This window comes from Lepisma saccharinum, chromosome 1, assembly GCF_977018435.1.
Source record: "Lepisma saccharinum chromosome 1, izLepSacc3.1, whole genome shotgun sequence".
Taxonomy (NCBI): domain Eukaryota; kingdom Metazoa; phylum Arthropoda; class Insecta; order Zygentoma; family Lepismatidae; genus Lepisma; species Lepisma saccharinum.
The window spans coordinates 179,062,005-179,080,860 of NC_139229.1; the positions used below are offsets into that span (position 1 = coordinate 179,062,005).

The following is an 18,856-nucleotide window of genomic DNA, read 5'->3' on the forward strand; positions in this document are numbered from 1 at the left end:
CTGGTGTTACATTCGGTTACGAGAATCGTGGTATACTTTTATGCTTAACATAAATTAAATAATTTTTGCTCCGTTTAGAAAATCGAGAACGATTCCGTACCTCTTCGTGTTCACTTACGCTCAAATTCAAACACTATCGAGGTTCAAGATTGGAGGGAAAATATTTATGAAATCCACGTTCCAAAGAAAAGATGTAATGCTCACAGGGTAAGGCTTTAGTAATCAGTAGGCTCCAATGTAAGATTACTTGGGAATGAATCTTCTTAAAATCTATTTTTGAATCTCTTGACAATAATCCTCGTACTTCACTTTCCCTTATACAGATCATCCTATTCAGTGAGAATTTTTATTTATAAATTGTAGCCATATAATAAACTTCATAGACACAGAAGTCGATAAATTTCTGAATAATATTGTTACGTGTCTAGCTCTACATTGTATACATGCTAATAGAAGAATGTACAATTAGTGAAATTTGATTCTCTTAAGTTTTATAAGTAGCCATAAAAATCCGAAGATATAAGTATTGGGTATTTCCCAAACAGTTAACCATCCAAGCCCTGCCCCCAAAGAAGAACTGAGACAACGTATATTGTCTACAGGCATTCTGGGATAATTGTCCAGAGTCTATCAACAGACTACCTTAACAATATTTGATCTCGATCTGCGAAGATCGGTATGCTGATATACTATTCGTCAAAGTCTATTATGCTGTTGAGAACAATCTACATTTTTTGTGTCACTCGTACTGTTCATGCGGTGATGAAGTATATTTCTTTCCATTAAAAATGCAACGTCATTATTTCTGTAGATTTGTAATATAGTTCACGCCTGTTACTAACCTTCTTAACAAAACGTACACATCGTAAACAACTGTTCAGTTGTTATCTGAAGTGATTTGAAGTAGATGGCGCTTAGGCTAACCTTGCACAAACTTGAAATTTCATGATTTTTATCGAACGATAAGTTGCTGCTAGCTTTTGTGCATGTCGAAGATAAGGCAAGAGCAAATGTTTGACCTTCTTAACAAGGCATTTCAATTGTTCACCATCTCTAACAGCAAAGAGAGACAAGATCATCAGAATCACATACAGCAGTGGCATGAATAGAAGCCTCCCTAATAGTAACACGACGCCATGGCATGTAATGGATGTTATGCCCTTGTCCTATTTCTGTGTTGGCTTCGAAATGTATATTGTGTTCAAAGGGACGAAACACGATTGAGAGAGATGCTTTCCGTTATCGACAACAAAGAGTTCAACTATGTGGATTATTACTCACTGATAGCCAAGGAAGATGATGGTATCTGTGGACAGCAATTCAATGTATACTTGGAAGGATTAAGAGGAAGGAATTTGTCAGCGTTGGAAAGTGAGTATTACAAATACTATTTTAAGAACATCTCGTAAGTTGATAATGTTTTCTAAAAGCTAAGCTAAGGTAAATGGTTAAGCCTCTCGTCTTTGGGCAAGCAGGTTGGATGACTACACGAGTTACAAAAGTTTCGGTGTTGTCCCAGCAATCAAGCCAATACATGGTTTTCAGGAGTGTCAGAGAACCATTGCATTATGGGATTGCCCGCCATGCTTCTGAGCTAGATTCATGTAAACAAACATACGTGGTCTACAAGAGACGTGGGCTATGCAGATTTAAATTTTTGTGTGCAGTGTTCAAATAGAATCTTAAGTTTGACGTTGGATTCTTCGAGAATGAAACTACACTTTTTTCCTGCAAAGTAAGTTGTGAAAAAGAACGTGATATGTTAATTGTAGACTCTATTTATTTGCTGGTTATAAATGAAGGTTAATGAACATAATGATTATAAGTGTCGAGTATTTCAATCTTTGACAAAAGTGCTTCCGCTTTTAATTTGTTTACTTCCGGTTCATACGGATCTAATCGGTCTGTACTTCGTCTTCTATAGGTTCTCGTTCTACAGTCCTTTATTGATACTTGTAGCTTGCAAAACATTGTCCATACACAGCAGTGCATTTCTGCAAATAAGAAAAACGTTTGGTTTGAATCACGTAACATTAAAACATATCGTATCGTTCCATTAGGGACGACCGGATCGAACCAGGGACCTTAGCTGTTCCTCTGGTGGCGATAGCTCATTTCATCATTCATACTCGCTTGGCGTTCTAAACTTATCTCTTGCGAGAGGCAAACAGCGAATAGCTTGGCATAGCATATGAACACACAATACACACAAATTGGAATTTAGTCTCCCTAAGATTGTCTCGGCTTGGTGATTGGAAAATTACCTGTTTCAACTAGGTGCTGAAGTTCTCAGTAGATCTCGGTTCGTAGTAATAGCCTTTCCCCAACGGCGTATCGACGTGAAGAGTGACTGTTTGCAGAGGTTACAAACATCGCTCTCCTGATTGTCTAACCAATAACCTCTTACTGCTGCAGTAACTGAATGAATTACCCCCAGACTATCAGAATCCCCACTCTCTATCCTCCAGGGATTGCTGCCATCAATTCCGGGTCGATGCACCGATTAACTTCCTTGTATTTGTTTATTACACCGAGTAATTATCAAGATTGATGTAACTTCGTTACTCAGCATTCCTTAGATTCCAGTGTCTGTTTCCTGACTGGGATTTTGATAGCCAAGAATCGAGAGAAATTGTCTTTCTGTTTTAATAAAATATATGGGTGTTATACGATATCTGCAAATATGCAAACAGGGCGAACTGGTATGTTTATGCTTTCTAACTAAATAGCTAATTCAATAATTGGTTTACAACGAGAAGGTTTTATTTTTTTATTTTTTTTTATAAGATTATCCCTATTCGCAATTGCAAGCATAGAAAGCAGAGGAAAGTTTGCAGACATGGTAGCGGCGAGATGGCTGCAGTCTGAAAAGCCAATTAACAGCTGCGATGGTGCTCGATGCACTGACCACGCGTCACCCAACAGAAAGCCCCTTGCCAAACCTTGGCTCTCGACGAGTTGTTGTTCCGCTTAGTTTAGTTTTAAGTTGTTCATAAATAAACATGCAGTCACTAACTATAGTAATATTACTTAAGCTTTAATACCCTAATTTGTATATATAAAAAATAAAAATGAAAAGTAATTTTACCACAGCAGGGAGTACGGAAGGTAAAACCGTATCTGTGATAAACCCGTACTCAGCGGCGTACTTAGGGAATTCGTGATCCGGGGTTTATGGCCTATGCGAAGCGCTATTGCTCTCTTTTATGGTGTTCAGTGCTATATGACGTTCTCATATATAGAAAAGCTGGACTATTGAAAACTCCTCAAACTATTACGGGACTTCTTTAGCCCAGCTTTCAACCTTTTTGTGGCTTTTTGCCAAATTCTTGTCTTCCTGATTGAAGACAACTTGTGAAGTTCAAAGGATAAATTCAGATAGCGTGTCAAATGGCAGGAAGTTTGTATCAACGTTGATACGGTCCCGGTATTAAGCGTATGGCTACAAGGCTTGGTCTTCACGGCCAGAAGAAGAGAAATCATAGGCAGATGTATTCTGTGTGAAATCTTGCTGTATCATGATTCAATGTACTTGAACGTTTCGGACATAACGTCGAGTTTCTATTAAATATGTTAATTGTTCACCGTCTGGTTTTTATCTTGTGCAACTTATATTAATCTACATTACCATGTCCTTCACTCGGACCTATCAATTGACGCCACAGGTATAAGGCCGTCAGACAAGAACTTGGAGGCCGTCCTAAATTCTCCGCCACCTCAAGACAAGTCACAATTGCGATCTTTCATCGGGATGCTCAACTTTCATTGAAAGTTCGTACCCAACTTAGCTTCGAAACTTCACTTCTTGCTTTCTTTACTCAAGAAAAACGTCCCTTGGAACTGGGACGATAACTGTCAACACGAGTTCGACAGCATCGTGGTAGAACTTCGACACGTCAATCCTATTGCATCTTTTGATACAACAAAGCCAGTTGTACTTATCACCGATGAGTCTCCTTTCGGCTGTGGCGCACAATTGTGTCATCGAGTCGATGGCAGTCTACATACCATCGCCGGCTCTTCTAACACCTTCAGTGAGACGGAGTGGAGTTACGTCCAGGTAGAGAGAGAAGCTCTAGCCATAGTTCACGGAATCAAGCGATTTCACAAATTTTTACTTGGATCCAAGTTCGAGATTGTTACAGACGCACGTGCGGTAAAGTTTATCTTTTCTCCGGATCGAGCCGTTTCAAAACATTCATCCAATAGATTGATGAGATGGGCTCTACCTTTATCTTCATACCGATATAATATAATTCATTCCAGCAAGGTAGAAGTAGCTGTCATGCTAAGCACGTCTTCTGAACGGAAGAAGCTCGCACCTTTCTTCGAAACAAGAGCTCACCTTACGTACGAGCAGAGAATGCTCCTGTCGTCGGGTAGACTTTTCATTCCCGCAGTTAAACGGAATGATGTTCTTAGAGCTTTACACGATGGACACATAGGTTCAACTCACATGAAAGAGCTGTGTCTATCCAGATTTTGGTGGAGAGGCATACCAGCAGAGATTACGGATTTTGTAGCGAGCTGCAATACATACCGAGTTAATGCTCCTAAGGTCCGCAACAGACTCCATTCTTCATGGCCTCTCGCTTCGTACGTGAACGAGAGATGGCATAGAGACCACTTTTTCTTTCTTTACAGGGCGTAAGTTCCTACTACTAGTAGACGCCTTCAGCAAGTGGACAGAAGTATGGCCTGTACATACTTTGGACACATAGGAAACGATCCACTGGCTTTTGCAATCTTGCACCACGCTAGGGATACCAAATACTATCGTATCCGACAACGGCCCAACGTTCACTTCTCTTGAATTTCGTAACTTTTGCGTTAAGAATGGCATGAAACATGTTGCTTCACCGCCTTATCACAGTCCTAGCAACGGCTTAGCCGAACGATACGTTCGTACTATCAAAACCGCTCTTGTCAAGCTTATAACTGACAAACCCAATCTGAGCACGCTTGAACTTGATATGGGAATCGCCAACCTTCTTTTCATTCTTCGGAACACGCGACTGGGTGGAAAAGGAAGCCTACCAGCTCTTTTGCTATTGAAACATCGGCCCAGATTTTGTTGGAAATCAATGTGTCTCTGTCGAGTGAATCTCCGTTCAAACCGCGGAAGTCAGCAAAGTTTCGGAACGACTCTTCGTCGAAGTATGGTACTTTCGCCATCAATTCAGCAGTTTGGGTTCAATCACCTAAGCACTGAACTCCAAATTACATCCCAGGAGATGTCATTAGTCGAATTCGGGATAACATCCTCTACGAAATCATGTTAGAAGATGGAATCAAACGAGTGGTACATCCCAGGTGGCTGAAGAGACGTGTTTCAAGTGACACGAAAGAAGAAATCGACTTCGATATTTCGATCCCAGACGGAAATTCAAACAACCACGGTGGAACAGTACCAGAACCTACCCCAGGCAGAGCTAGATACCCAGGACCTGGTACTAGCATGCATCACTTGTCTCCGAGAAGGTCTATCAGGATTCGCCGCCCACCAGATCGATACGGTCATCACCATACCTGATTTTTTTTTTAATGGGACACCTGGAGGGATGATACGGTTCAGGTATTAAGCGTACGGCTACAAGGCTTGGTGTTCACGGCCAGAAGAAGATAAATCATAAGCAGATGTATTCTGTGTGCAATATTGCTGTATCATGATTCAATGTACTTGAATGTTTCGGACATAACGTCCAGTTTCTAGTAAATATGTTAATTGTTCACCGTCTGGTTTTTATCTTGTGCAACTTATATTAATCTACATTACCATGTCCTTCACTCGAACCTATAATACGTTCTACATTTGTATTCATAACAATCTGTTCTTGGTTTATTTTTCAGGGCCTCTTTATTAAAAATTAGGGAGAATTTTGATGAATTTAAATTTATTAAAAAATAGGGAGAATTTTGATGAATTTTAATAGACTCTACGATTAAAGAAGTTTTAATTAACTAGTTAATATAAACCAACGCTCAACGCTTGAAACTTAAGTAACTAGACTGTAATTTAGTTAACAGCTCGTACTAGGAACTACGCTGGTTTAGACATCGTCAGATACAGATCTGCCTTAGAGTAAAGCCAATATCTATTGGAATGCAAATGTGGAAGTAGCTATCCATGAGACCATGAATGAACTATAGTTCAAATCACAAACCCTGACACCTTCTGTAAACAAACCCACCTGCATGCAGAAAGCATTGCAAACTCATAGAAGTAAAATAATCCACACGAAAATCATATGTTGAAACGTTGTAGCCAGGCTTGGGTCTGTATGCAGAAACAGGCAAGATATTTGTTTGAAATGTGCTTGGGTATAATTTTCCGAAGCTATAAGATATGACAACCTGCAACAATCTGGATGTATGAGATGTTTTATTGCTTTTATGTTTCTGTATTTTTCAGGCTCTCTTGTTACAATCTTGTTTCTCTCTGCAACATTGCCATCACTATAATAATATCTGCCACATGTTCTATGATTATATGCTCTAACAACATATCTGTAATCAATAACTTGTCAGTAATCAATTCTAACAAGTTTAATTTTTAATAGGCTCTTCCTGTCTTGTTTTACATGCAGTTCCAAATCCCTGCCCATCAGTGCTGTAGAAATATCAGCCAGGCTCGGGTCTATGTGTAGGAAGAGGCAAGATATTTGTTTGAAATCTGCTTGGGTATAATTTTCTGAAGCCTGTACCTAATAATAGCATCACAGCATAGCTCTGTCAGAGATAGGAACATTGAGTATAAAATTCTTGTCAGTAATCAATTCTAACAAGTTTAATTTTTAATAGGCTCTTCTCTTCCTGTCTTGTTTTACATGCAATTCCAAATCCCTGCCCATCAGTGCTGTAGAAATATCAGCCAGGCTCGGGTCTGTATGCAGGAAGAGGCAAGATATTTGTTTGAAATCTGCTTGGGTACTGAACAAACCTCTATAAGATAAGACAACCTGCAACAATCTGGATGTAAGAGATGTTTCTGTATTTTTCAGGCTCTCTTGTTACAATCTTGTTTCTCTCTGCATATCTGCCACATGTTCTATGATTATATGCTCTAACAACTTATCTGTAATCAATAATTGTCAGTAATCAAATCTAACAAGTTTAATTTTTAATAGGCTCTTCTCATCCGTGTAACAAATTTCCTGTCTTGTTTTACATGCAGTTCCAAATCCCTGCCCCTGTAGAAATATCAGCCAGGCTCGAGTCTGTGTGTAGGAACAGGCAAGATATTTATAGTTGAAATCTGCTTGGGTATAATTTTTTGAACAAACCTCTATAAGATATGACAACCTGCAACAATCTGGATGTATGAGATGTTATGTTTCTGTATTTTTCAGTCTCTCTTGTTACAATCTTGTTTCTCTCTGCAACATTGCCATCACTCTGCCACATGTTCTATGATTATATGCTCTAACAATTGTATAATCGATGCAAACATATCTGTAATCAATAATTGTCAGTAATCAATTCTAACAAGTTTAATTATTAATAGGCTCTTCTCATCAGTGTAACAAATTTCCTGTCTTGTTTTACATGCAGTTCCAAATCCCTGCTCATCAGTGCTGTAGAAATATCAGCCAGGCTCGGGTCTGTATGCAGGAAGAGGCAAAATATTTGTTTGAAATCTGCTTGGGTGCCTGTACCTAATAATAGCATCACAGCATAGCTCTGTCAGAGATAGGGACTGTGTTTCTTCATAATTATTATTCTTGTCAGTAATCAATTCTAACAAGTTTAATTTTTAATAGGATCTTCTCATCAGTGTTACAAATTTCCTGTCTTGTTTTGCATGCAGTTCCAAATCCCTGCCTTGTAGAAATATCAGCCAGGCTCGGGTCTGTATGTAGGAAGAGGCAAGATATTTGATTGAAATCTGCTTGGGTATAATTTTCTGAAGCCTGTACCTAATAATAGCATCACAGCATAGCTCTGTCAGAGATAGGGACTGTGTTTCTTCATAATTATTATTCTTGTTAGCAATCAATTCTAACAAGTTTAATTTTTAATAGAATCTTCTTATCAGTGTAAAAAATTTCCTGTCTTGTTTTGCATGCAGTTCCAAATCCCTGCCTTGTATAAATATCAGCCAGGCTCTGGTCTGTATGTAGGAGGAGGCAAGGTTGAAATCTGCTTGGGTATAATTTTTTGAAGCCTGTACCTCATCACAGCATAGCTCTGTCAGAGATAGGTACTGTGTTTCTTCATAATTATTATTCTTGTCAGTAATCAATTCTAACAAGTTTAATTTTTAATAGGCTCTTCTCATCAGTGTAACAAATTTCCTGTCTTGTTTTACATTCAGTTCCATCCCTGCTCATCAGTGCTGTAGAAATATCAGCCAGGCTCTGGTGTGTATGCAGGAAGAGGCAACGTTGAAATCTGCTTGGGTATAATTTTCTGAAGCCTGTACCTCATCACAGCATAGCTCTGTCAGAGATAGGGACTGTGTTTCTTCATAATTATTACATTAGTCATAATCAATAAAATATAATTATATTCAGAACAAAGCTCTATAAGATATGACAACCTGCAACAATCTGGATGTATGAGATGTTTTATTGTTTCTGTATTTTTCAGGCTCTCTTGTTACAATCTTGTTTCTCTCTGCAGCCATCACTATAACAATATCTGCCAAATTTCCTGTCTTGTTTTACATGCAGTTCCATCCCTGCTCATCAGTGCAGCTCTGTCAGAGATAGGGACTGTGTTTCTTCATAATTATTACATTAGTCATAATCAATAAAATATAATTATATTCAGAACAAACCTCTATAAGATATGACAACCTGCAACAATCTGGATGTATGAGATGTTATGTTTCTGTATTTTTCAGTCTCTCTTGTTACAATCTTGTTTCTCTCTGCAACATTGCCATCACTATAACAATATCTGCCAAATTTCCTGTCTTGTTTTGCATGCAGTTCCAAATCCCTGCTCATCAGTGCTGTAGAAATAGCTCGGGTCTGTGTGCAGGAAGAGGCAAAGTTGAAATCTGCTTGGGTAAAATTTTCTGAAGCCTGTACCTCATCACAGCATAGCTCTGTCAGAGATAGGGACTGTGTTTCTTCATAATTATTACATTAGTCATAATCAATAAAATATAATTATATTCGGAACAAACCTCTATAAGATATGACAACCTGCAACAATCTGGATGTATAAGATGTTATGTTTCTGTATTTTTCAGTCTCTCTTGTTACAATCTTGTTTCTCTCTGCAGCCATCACTATAATAATATCTGCCAAATTTCCTGTCTTGTTTTGCATGCAGTTCCAAATCCCTGCTCATCAGTGCTGTAGAAATATCAGCCAGGCTCGGGTCTGTGTGTATGCAGGAAGAGGCCAGGTTGAAATCTGCTTGGGTATAATTTTCTAAAGCCTGTACCTCATCACAGCATAGCTCTGTCAGAGATAGGGACTGTGTTTCTTCATAATTATTATTCTTGTCAGTAATCAATTCTAACAAGTTTAATTTTTAATAGGCTCTTCACATCAGTGTAACAAATTTCCTGTCTTGTTTTGCATGCAGTTCCAAATCCCTGTCCATCAGTGCTGTAGAAATATCAGCCAGGCTCGGGTCTGTGTGTAGGAACAGGCAAGATATTTGTAGTTGAAATCTGCTTGGGTATAATTTTCTGAAGCCTGTACCTAACAGCATAGCTCTGTCAGAGATATGGACTGTGTTTCTTCATAATTATTATTCTTGTCAGTAATCAATTCTAACTAGTTTAATTTTTAATAGGATCTTCTCATCAGTGTAACAAATTTCCTGTCTTGTTTTACATGCAGTTCTAAATCCCTGCTCATCAGTGCTGTAGAAATGGCTCGGGTCTGTGTGCAGAAAGAGGCAAGATATTTGTTTGAAATCTGCTTGGGTATAATTTTCTGAAGCCTGTACCTCATCACAGCATAGCTCTGTCAGAGATAGGGACTGTGTTTCTTCATAATTATTATTCTTGTCAATAATCAATTCTAACAAGTTTAATTTTTAATAGGCTCTTCTCATCAGTGTAACAAATTTCCTGTCTTGTTTTACATGCAGTTCCATCCCTGCTCATCAGTGCTGTAGAAATATCAGCCAGGCTCTGGTGTGTATGCAGGAAGAGGCAACGTTGAAATCTGCTTGGGTATAATTTTCTGAAGCCTGTACCTCATCACAGCAAAGCTCTGTCAGAGATAGGGACTGTGTTTCTTCATAATTATTACATTAGTCATAATCAATAAAATATAATTATATTCAGAACAAACCTATATAAGATATGACAACCTGCAACAATCTGGATGTATGAGATGTTTTATTGATTTTATGTTTCTGTATTTTTCAGGCTCTCTTGTTACAATCTTGTTTCTCTCTGCAACATTGCCATCACTCTGCCACATGTTCTACGATTATATGCTCTAACAATTGTATAATCGATGCAAGAAAATAATTCTAACAAGTTTAATTTTTAATAGGATCTTCTCATCAGTGTAACAAATTTCCTGTCTTGTTTTGCATGCAGTTCCAAATCCCTGCTCATCAGTGCTGTAGAAATATCAGCCAGGCTCGGGTCTGTATGCAGGAAGAGGCAAGACATTTGTAGTTGAAATCTGCTTGGGTATAATTTTCTGAAGCCTGTACCTCATCACAGCATTGCTCTGTCAGAGATAGGGACTGCGTTTCTTCATAATTATTATTCTTGTCAGTAATCAATTCTAACAAGTTTAATTTTTAATAGGATCTTCTCATCAGTGTAACAAATTTCCTGTCTTGTTTTACATGGAGTTCCAAATCCCTGCTCATCAGTGCTGTAGAAATATCAGCCAGGCTCAGGCAATACTGACATGTATTACACACCAGATGAATTCAAAGCACAGAGACCCATGTTTGTCATCAGCACTTCAAAAAGGAAACAAGTTGTGGTTAATGACAGGACAAACATTAAAATTATCTGTGAATTCCACGATACACTCCCTGATGACACAATATGTAGTGTTATTCTCATAGGTGAAAAATCATATGTTTATGATGTAAGAAATGAGAGAGTCACAGAGCAATTCTAGAAGGCCTCTGCATATTGCACAAGTTGGGCCTGGTGTCCAATTAAACTTAAACCGGAAGTAAATATGTGTGTGTGTGTGTGTGTGTGTGTGTGTGTGTGGGTGTGTGTGTGTGTGTGTGTGTGTGTGTGTGTGTGGGTAGGTGTGTGTGTGTGGGTGTGTGTGTGTGTGTGTGTTAATACGTTTGGCCTAGTTTTAAGTGTAGCCAAAAAAAAATATCAAGAGGGGCATATTTTTAACAAATTTATGGACAACAATCTCACAGAAGTGCCTTTTATAAGTGTAGGCAAATCAATCTGAGGGGGGTCATACTTTCACAGGAAATTCCCGAGGGCATTTTTACAAAAATCTTGGATTAGACAGGGTTCCACACTTGAGCAAAAAACTCATATGGGCATGTTGAGCTTGTTTTAAGTGTAGCCAAATCTGCCTGAGGGGGGGTCATACTTTATCGAGTTTATAATACCCTCAATTACACTACTTGCATTGTAACTTTCAATGAGCTTAGAGATTTGTGTACATAATGATATTTTATAACATTGGTTATTTTCTAAAAATAATCATGTGAACAGCAAGGAAGTAGTGCAACTTAGTAATATTGCCTGACTTAGCCTTAGAAAAATAACATGCCGAGTTCTTCCGTGAGGGAAAGTCTCCGTGTTCTCCGAGCTTGTTTTCAAAACACCAGCAAGGACAGCCTTTGAAAAGGGGTGAGAAACAGATTCTACTCAATATTTATGTAACGTTCTGTCAGTAGTATCCTGAGAAACCAGTAAATGAAGTGGTTAAGTTGGTATCCCAGTGCAGTGGTGTGTCAGTGTCTGCAGTTTTAAGGTTTATGAAAGAGAGAATGACCGGGAGAGTAACAATGTATGCGGCTGCATATTCGTCTGATGTTTTGAGAACGGGTTCTCACATTCAGAGGCTCTTATATAAAATGAATAGGTGCGGCGAACTATGAGTGTAACAGCAGATGATTGCGGTCATGGATCAGCTGACGCGGAGTGATACATCGAATCGGTGAGACCGTTTGTTTACAGAAGGTCTCAGGGATGGTGATTTAGACCTTAGGGCAGCGCCGCAGCGGTTCCCAAACAGTGTGCCGCGAAATGTTTCAACATTCTCACTGCAATGAGACTTACGTGTTAGTCAATGATACGATTGTTCCAAATATGTGTTTATTTAGTACCTTTTATATACACAATGTTTCTGAATTTGAAATAGGTGTTCATTTTTTTAACTTAAGGCAAGCAACTTAACCACACTAAAAGAGCGTTGCAAGTGTTAGATAGGCGTACATTCTGACCTGGGCGCCACAGAAACATCTTGAAACACTATGGAGCCGTGAAACGAAAATATTTGGGAACCTCTGAGCTAGGGGATATAATGTCATTACTGAAGACATATTGCAAAATGACAACAATATACCGTCCTTGAATTGCGGATTGAATCTGATTATTCCTTATCTATTAACATAAGAAATCAGATATATCAATTTATTTTTTCAGACTTCTTACGATATGAGATGTATTATGGCAATAAATCATAGTCACTAATCACTAGTAGATATATCACATTCGTCAAGATAAGCGATTAGAAAGATTGAGAGAAAGGTATTTTGCAAATTGTCCGTGGAACCACGGGTATTTTATATTAAGCAGCGATTACACTTTTGTGGTTGGAATGTCTTTAATCGCTCAACGTTTCAACACATAATGTATATTTTTCAGGAGAAGGAGGAAATAAGCATTGCATTAGAATTTATAAAACTATCAGAAGCGGAGCAACAATAGCCTAAAGAAATCCAGTGAACGATGAAAATTAAAAAGAACATTTGAATTATTTGTTTTTGAAGGGGACCATAAGGAAAAATTACTTTGTTGATATTTATTACCACCTTTAAACAAAGCATCATCTACAAGTACAATAGATGGACACATGTAGATGTGAATTTACACGACTTTTATTATTAAAGAGTGGTGAAGTTCATTTTATGATCAGGTATGGTAATCGAGTCTCCACCTGCACAGTTAAAACAGGGATCCGAACCATGTCCAGTGTGCCCTCATCGAGAAACAAACTCAGGTTCTCTGGATTTTACGGGAACAGAGTTAGCATATACGCTATCGGGGAGACCTTATAGAGCATTGGAGTGATCAAGGGAAGGTTGGCGGAGATTGTAAATCCGCCAGTTTGTCCTAGCTTTCCCTTTTTAATAGAGTTAGATGCATTAAGACAAGATTGTCGCCGACTACTAAAAAAAGGTGGCAAGTTTTCGGTGTTTCGGAATAACACCGAATTTTGTACTTTATCACGCGAAAAAACGCCGCGAAATATGCCATACAAACTAGAGATAACACTTCTTCTGTTCAAAAAAAAAACTATCTGAAGCGCTATTAGAGCTGTCATTTGTAGTCTAGCTGGTGAAAGTTAGATTCAAAAAAGATTGTCACGCCTCATTTACTGCAGTTTGGCGCAAACATGACTGACAATATTTAACCTCGTCCTCAAATAGAATTGTCTCGGGCGGGGGGGGGGGGGGGATATTCCAAGAAGGGAAATTTTGTAGGATCAAGGAAATTTTCAAGAAACTGTATTTCGAGGTCGCAGAGAGATTTGTTGGCATTGTTTGTGATGTGTATGATTGTGTTAAAAAATTTGGTTGTTATCATTCAATAAATATTTCATATTTAGTGTCTGATGAGATGAAATAGTTTTTCAAGTGCAAGAAATTTAGTCATTTCTCACAAAGGTAAGCCATAATGCTTTTGTCATTAAAATTAAAATTTGTCTTATTTTTCAGAACTAATACAATGTAAACAGTAAAAATGCATGTAAAAATGAAACCGATTTTAAATTAATAACACTGAATTTTGCCCTTAACCGGATAAAATAGCACGGAATTGCAGTAAAAAATAACATCAAAATTTAGGGAGAAATAAAACGAAAACTTCACGTCCCTACTCGTTGATCATTGAATCACTGCCAGATATCTTGTGCTACCTACACAATTGATTCTTTAGACATCATAATGCTGATGAAAAGAAGGTGCTAAAAGTTACTGAACTATCTTATGTAGATTTATCATATAATGCACTCAACAGTTGAATAAACGAGGTAGGATGAACATTTCGTTGACCTGGTTTGCTACAACCGTTGAACCGACCACTTAAACACTAAAGGATTATTATTAAACTTGGAACAACAGTAAATGAATAACAAGCATTGCCTTAAATTCAGCGTGATTCTAATTTACTTTGTTTTATTCCATTTATTCAAATTAACTTATTCAACTGAATTTGTAATTATTTGTAAGTCAGATTACAGTATGGATTCGTGTTGATGCGGAAATCTTGAGCTGATTACATACATTTGAAATGTTGTCCTTTCCAGTGTTTGACGCCACAACGAAGTTCCCAGATGGCTTCCTGTCTGGCAACTTGGTTCACCTTGGCAACTATGACCAGTGCATCGGAGCTGAGGTCGTCTCAGAACAGGTGTCTTTCACAGGCAAACACTGTGTGGCGACACTCACATTCACTGATCCAAGGAAAGATGCAAACCACGCGCAAGAAAACTTAGGACATAAAAATGTATGTATTCTTCCTGGCGATGAACAAGATAGAACGATATTTTCCGAATGTACCGTCTCAGCGATATTTTGACAATTAGCTGTATTAACAATATTTACACGATATCGACTCGATCGAGGAACGTTGTGGCTTGTTTTTAGTGCTCAGAGCTGTATTTTATTATCTCTTTGCGTTATTGACTTTATATTTCTTGGGAAAATTTTCCAAAGACAGGTTGTAGCCTTCACTGTAATTAACAATAGTTAGATAGTTATTAACTATGTAACTTATAAAGTTTCTGTTGATAGACATTCCTTTATTCAGATCTCAAATTTCTTTGTTACTAGATTTAGCATGATATATTCAGTGACTAAAGGGTTTTATACTAATAAGCAATTTTCCATTCTGTCGCAAGATAATGATGGCGCTCGAGGTGTCAGAGAGTTGTCCCCTTCCACCAGTCGGCTGGTCTACCCCCTCCCAGCAAACGTGGTAATTAAGCAAATTCTTGCCTCAAACATGCATTTTTGATGTGATAATTCAAGAGTATAAGAAATATGACTGATCAGTGACGTGCGGTGACGTCGACACTTGGGGTAACAGTCAGTGGCGTGCTCAAGAGGGGTTGGGGTTGGTGTGGGTCACACCCCTCCCCCTTTAGGGCACAGTATTCCTAAAAAAAAAGAATGTCAATAACAGGAAAAGATTGCAAAATGATGAATGAGTCCTTAAAAAAAGTACACATAAACCCCACCCACATTCGAAAAAAAAAACCTTTTTGATTTGACTACTAAGGCAGAGATTCCGGGTTCGAATCTCAGCTTGGCCATGGGTATTCTTTGTGTGTCTCCCTTCATCAATTTTATTGTATTATCTTCGCGATTAGCCAAAAGTGGCGGAAAAGCGAAGTAAAATAAACCAAATCAAGCAATCAATCAATGATTTGATTTCATATTTGCTACTTAGCGTCGCTTTTTTGTCACATTTGGTTAATTGCGAAGAGGATACGATAAAATTAATGAAGGGACAAACAGAAAGAACACCCATGCCCAGGACGGGGTTCGAACCCGGAGTGATAACCCCCCCCCCCCCCACGGTTGGTTGATTTGGTGTTTTAAGCACACTTTATACACAGAAACAAAACAGGTAACAAAACACACTTTTTTGTAGTTTCTTCAAAAATATTCATTTGGCTTTTTGAGTTCTGAGATACATTTTTCATTCAAAATTATTTCATTATTCACTAAAGAGTACAACACATAGGACAAGATGCTGTTTTTAAGTCCACTTTTATGCACAGTAAGGCTAATCGGGACTGAACCTACAGTTTAAAGTGGAATCCGAACCACTTGTGCCTCCACCGGGTATCGAACCCGGGACCCCTCGATTACAAGGAAATACCGCTACCATTGCGCCATGGGGAGGCCCAACACATAGGACAAGAATGCGCACTCATCACGGCTGCGAATCCTGGCCTGGATTGTTCATCCATTTCATCATATCATCACTCATCCTCATTTTCGCGATAAATATGGCAGAGAAACCAACAACAATATGAACACGCGTTCTCATGCCCAAATAAATACATACGTATTTATGACTGTTAGAGGCCAAGAGTAGTTTATTTAAAAAAAAAACATGGTAAATATGCGATAACTCCCGGACACCTTTCACTCATTTATTTCCTTAATTTTACCACTGGTACTTACCTATTTTGCCTTGCGGAACATTCTTTAAGGTGAAGTTATGCCTTTTTCCATAAAATACTGTCAACTTTTCATGTCACGATTGATTATTTGTCTTACTTGTTCCGCTTATGTAATAGACAATATGGCGTGCACTCGTAATGGATCATCGCGCGTCATGACGCGCCAGCTTGTGTTTTGTCGATTTTCAGTGTGCAAGCAGTGTTTCAAACCTTCATGACGAAAAATTACGTACTATTTCGATTTTTTTTCATGTTTACCTCCACAAACCATGCACGTTAGCCCCAAAAACCATCCACGGGTAGCCAGCCCCACAAACCATTGAAATTAGCCCCCAAAACCATCCACGGCTAGCCTCACAAACTATTCGCACAAGGTTAGGTTAGGCTTGTTAGGTTAGGTTCCTTTAGCACTCATTTGACCCCTAAATTCATCGAAAAAAGAAAGCGCAGCGAAAATAGAAATTTTCGTAAAAAGAAGGCACGTTTGGAAACACTGCAGAGATCGCGTGACTTTCAACGCTCTCGCCATCTGCACGCACACAATGGAAACAACGGCATAATGTGGCAGGCAATGCCAATTTTCTTACGTAAAAAGTGATCAATTCTTGTTCGGCAGCATTAAACTACGAAGTTTTTACTTTCCGTGAAAGAAAATATCTCCAAGAACGTCCAGAAGGATAAAGAAACTCATTTCAGTAAGTAGTTTCTCCTGTAAATTTGAAGAAATCCGTTCGGGCGATATCGCATATTTACCTAAAATACTACTAAAACGAGAGTGAGAGAGAGATCGAGCACATATTCGTAATTTAATCATTATATATTCCATACTTGAAAAAAAAGAAGAAAGAAAGCATAACATTGTTGGCTGCACATAACACGTTCCCATTTCATAAATAATAAAACCACATCCCATATTATACATACATATTGTACAACGTGTAAAATATTGTGTAAATACAGAGAACATAAGTACTGCAGATAATTTTACCCTGAGTTCTTTAGAGGATTTACAAAAAAATCTATGAGAAACCAATCCACTATCTGTCCTTTATAGGAGATAGACTAGGTGACCTGAAAGCCTGGGCTTTCAACCATTGCAGCGGGGGTCGAGGGGACAAAGGAGGTAGAGGTAAAAATCTTCCTTTTTCCTTCTGGCAGCCGTTTTTACCTGGAAACTGGTCAGGCGGAGGAAGAGCGAGCTAGGATATTCAGTCAGGTTTGCCCGCGGATCACACCGATGGACGAGAAGCGCGTGGAAAGGAAAGTGTTGCTTGCTGCGGTGGCTTTACCAAGACAATAAATATTGTGATTTGAATATAATTCGAAATATGAGATTGATTGATCTATCTCTGCTAGACTAGCTACTCTTCAGTGCATGTCACTGTGACTGATCTCCAAGAAAATAGTTTTCCCCCGTCCGCCTGCTTACTTTTTGTATTCAGTGTGGTTTTTAGAATATTGTGACGAGTTTCGAAGTATCATAAAATTTTGTAAGTCATATACGATTCCCACCAAGAGCCAAAAACTACCAAAAACGATGCAATAACCCGAGGGAGGAATTTTCCCTCATCTTCTCTCAAATCCCTCCCTAACAAATTTAGTTGCGATGATTCTTTACGATTGTGTTTCCGGCAATTCTGTTATTTAGTTTTATAAATCATTTAGTGGCAGTGGCCTCAGTATCTGCAAGTACACACTGACTATGTCCACTGAATACAGCCAGTATCTTCCAGGTGTCTCCCCGTCAAGACGTGGTGGCAGATCTCGAAGGGCAGCAGTTGATGTGGTCCTTCTGCATCCCTTCCGGCTGCAAGGCGCAAGACCTCCAGTGGTTTTTGACTCAGGTGCTAGAAAACCTCACCAACAACACCAACTTCTTACAAGCGTCCACCTCGGACGACGATTGTTACGTCAAAGACTGGAACAAATTGGATACCGCGGATTGGGTCATGGTGTAAGTGCTCTCACTCTAATATCTTTTCTCGTATGGTGTTATTCAGCGTTTAGTATGTTAATTTCTGTCTATCCTATAGGAATAGAAAAGTATATTGGATGGACGTTACGTTACACTGTATTAAAATTAGAATTTGTTTCCTTTTTATTCCTTATAATACGAATAAATGCCAGTTCATCTATCCTTCAATCATAAAAAGAAAATAAGTTTGGAAATTTCAAGAAAATGTTTCTAAGTTGTAACACAAAATCGTGTGAAATACGTCGCCTTGTAATCAAGGGGTCCCTGGTTCTATACCCGGTGGAGGCACATAGTGGCTGTACGTCATGGCCCGATTAGCCTTACTGTGCATAAAGTGGACTTAAAACATCAAATCAAATCAAATCGTGTGAAATTATATTTTTCCTTCAACAATTGTTATTTACCACCACTCTCCGAAGAGTGGATTTCTTAGTGGAAGTATAAGATTGACAGTAAAATATACCGAGATTAAATTTTAAAAACCTCAGCTGAAATTTCATTATTTCATTTTTTACTTTAAATGACATACCTTTATTTGCTACTATGTAAC

The 18,856-nt window shown here is 38.5% G+C and overlaps 1 protein-coding gene across 2 annotated transcripts in view; it reads left to right on the forward strand.

Moving 5' to 3' along the window:
• Positions 1–1,054: 1,054 nt before the first annotated feature.
• Positions 1,055–18,856, forward strand: part of LOC145990384 (nose resistant to fluoxetine protein 6-like) — a 40,410-nt gene continuing 22,608 nt past the window's right edge. The window contains exons 1-3 of one of the 2 annotated variants that reach the window (XM_083126082.1): positions 1,055–1,371; positions 14,445–14,644; positions 18,065–18,285. In XM_083126082.1, the coding sequence (XP_082982208.1) occupies positions 1,137–1,371; positions 14,445–14,644; positions 18,065–18,285 (656 nt within the window). In that variant the 5' untranslated portion in view covers positions 1,055–1,136. Of the gene's footprint in view, positions 1,372–1,623; positions 1,736–14,444; positions 14,645–18,064; positions 18,286–18,856 lie in introns of those variants that run through there. The other variant, XM_083126083.1, reaches the window with a different exon arrangement.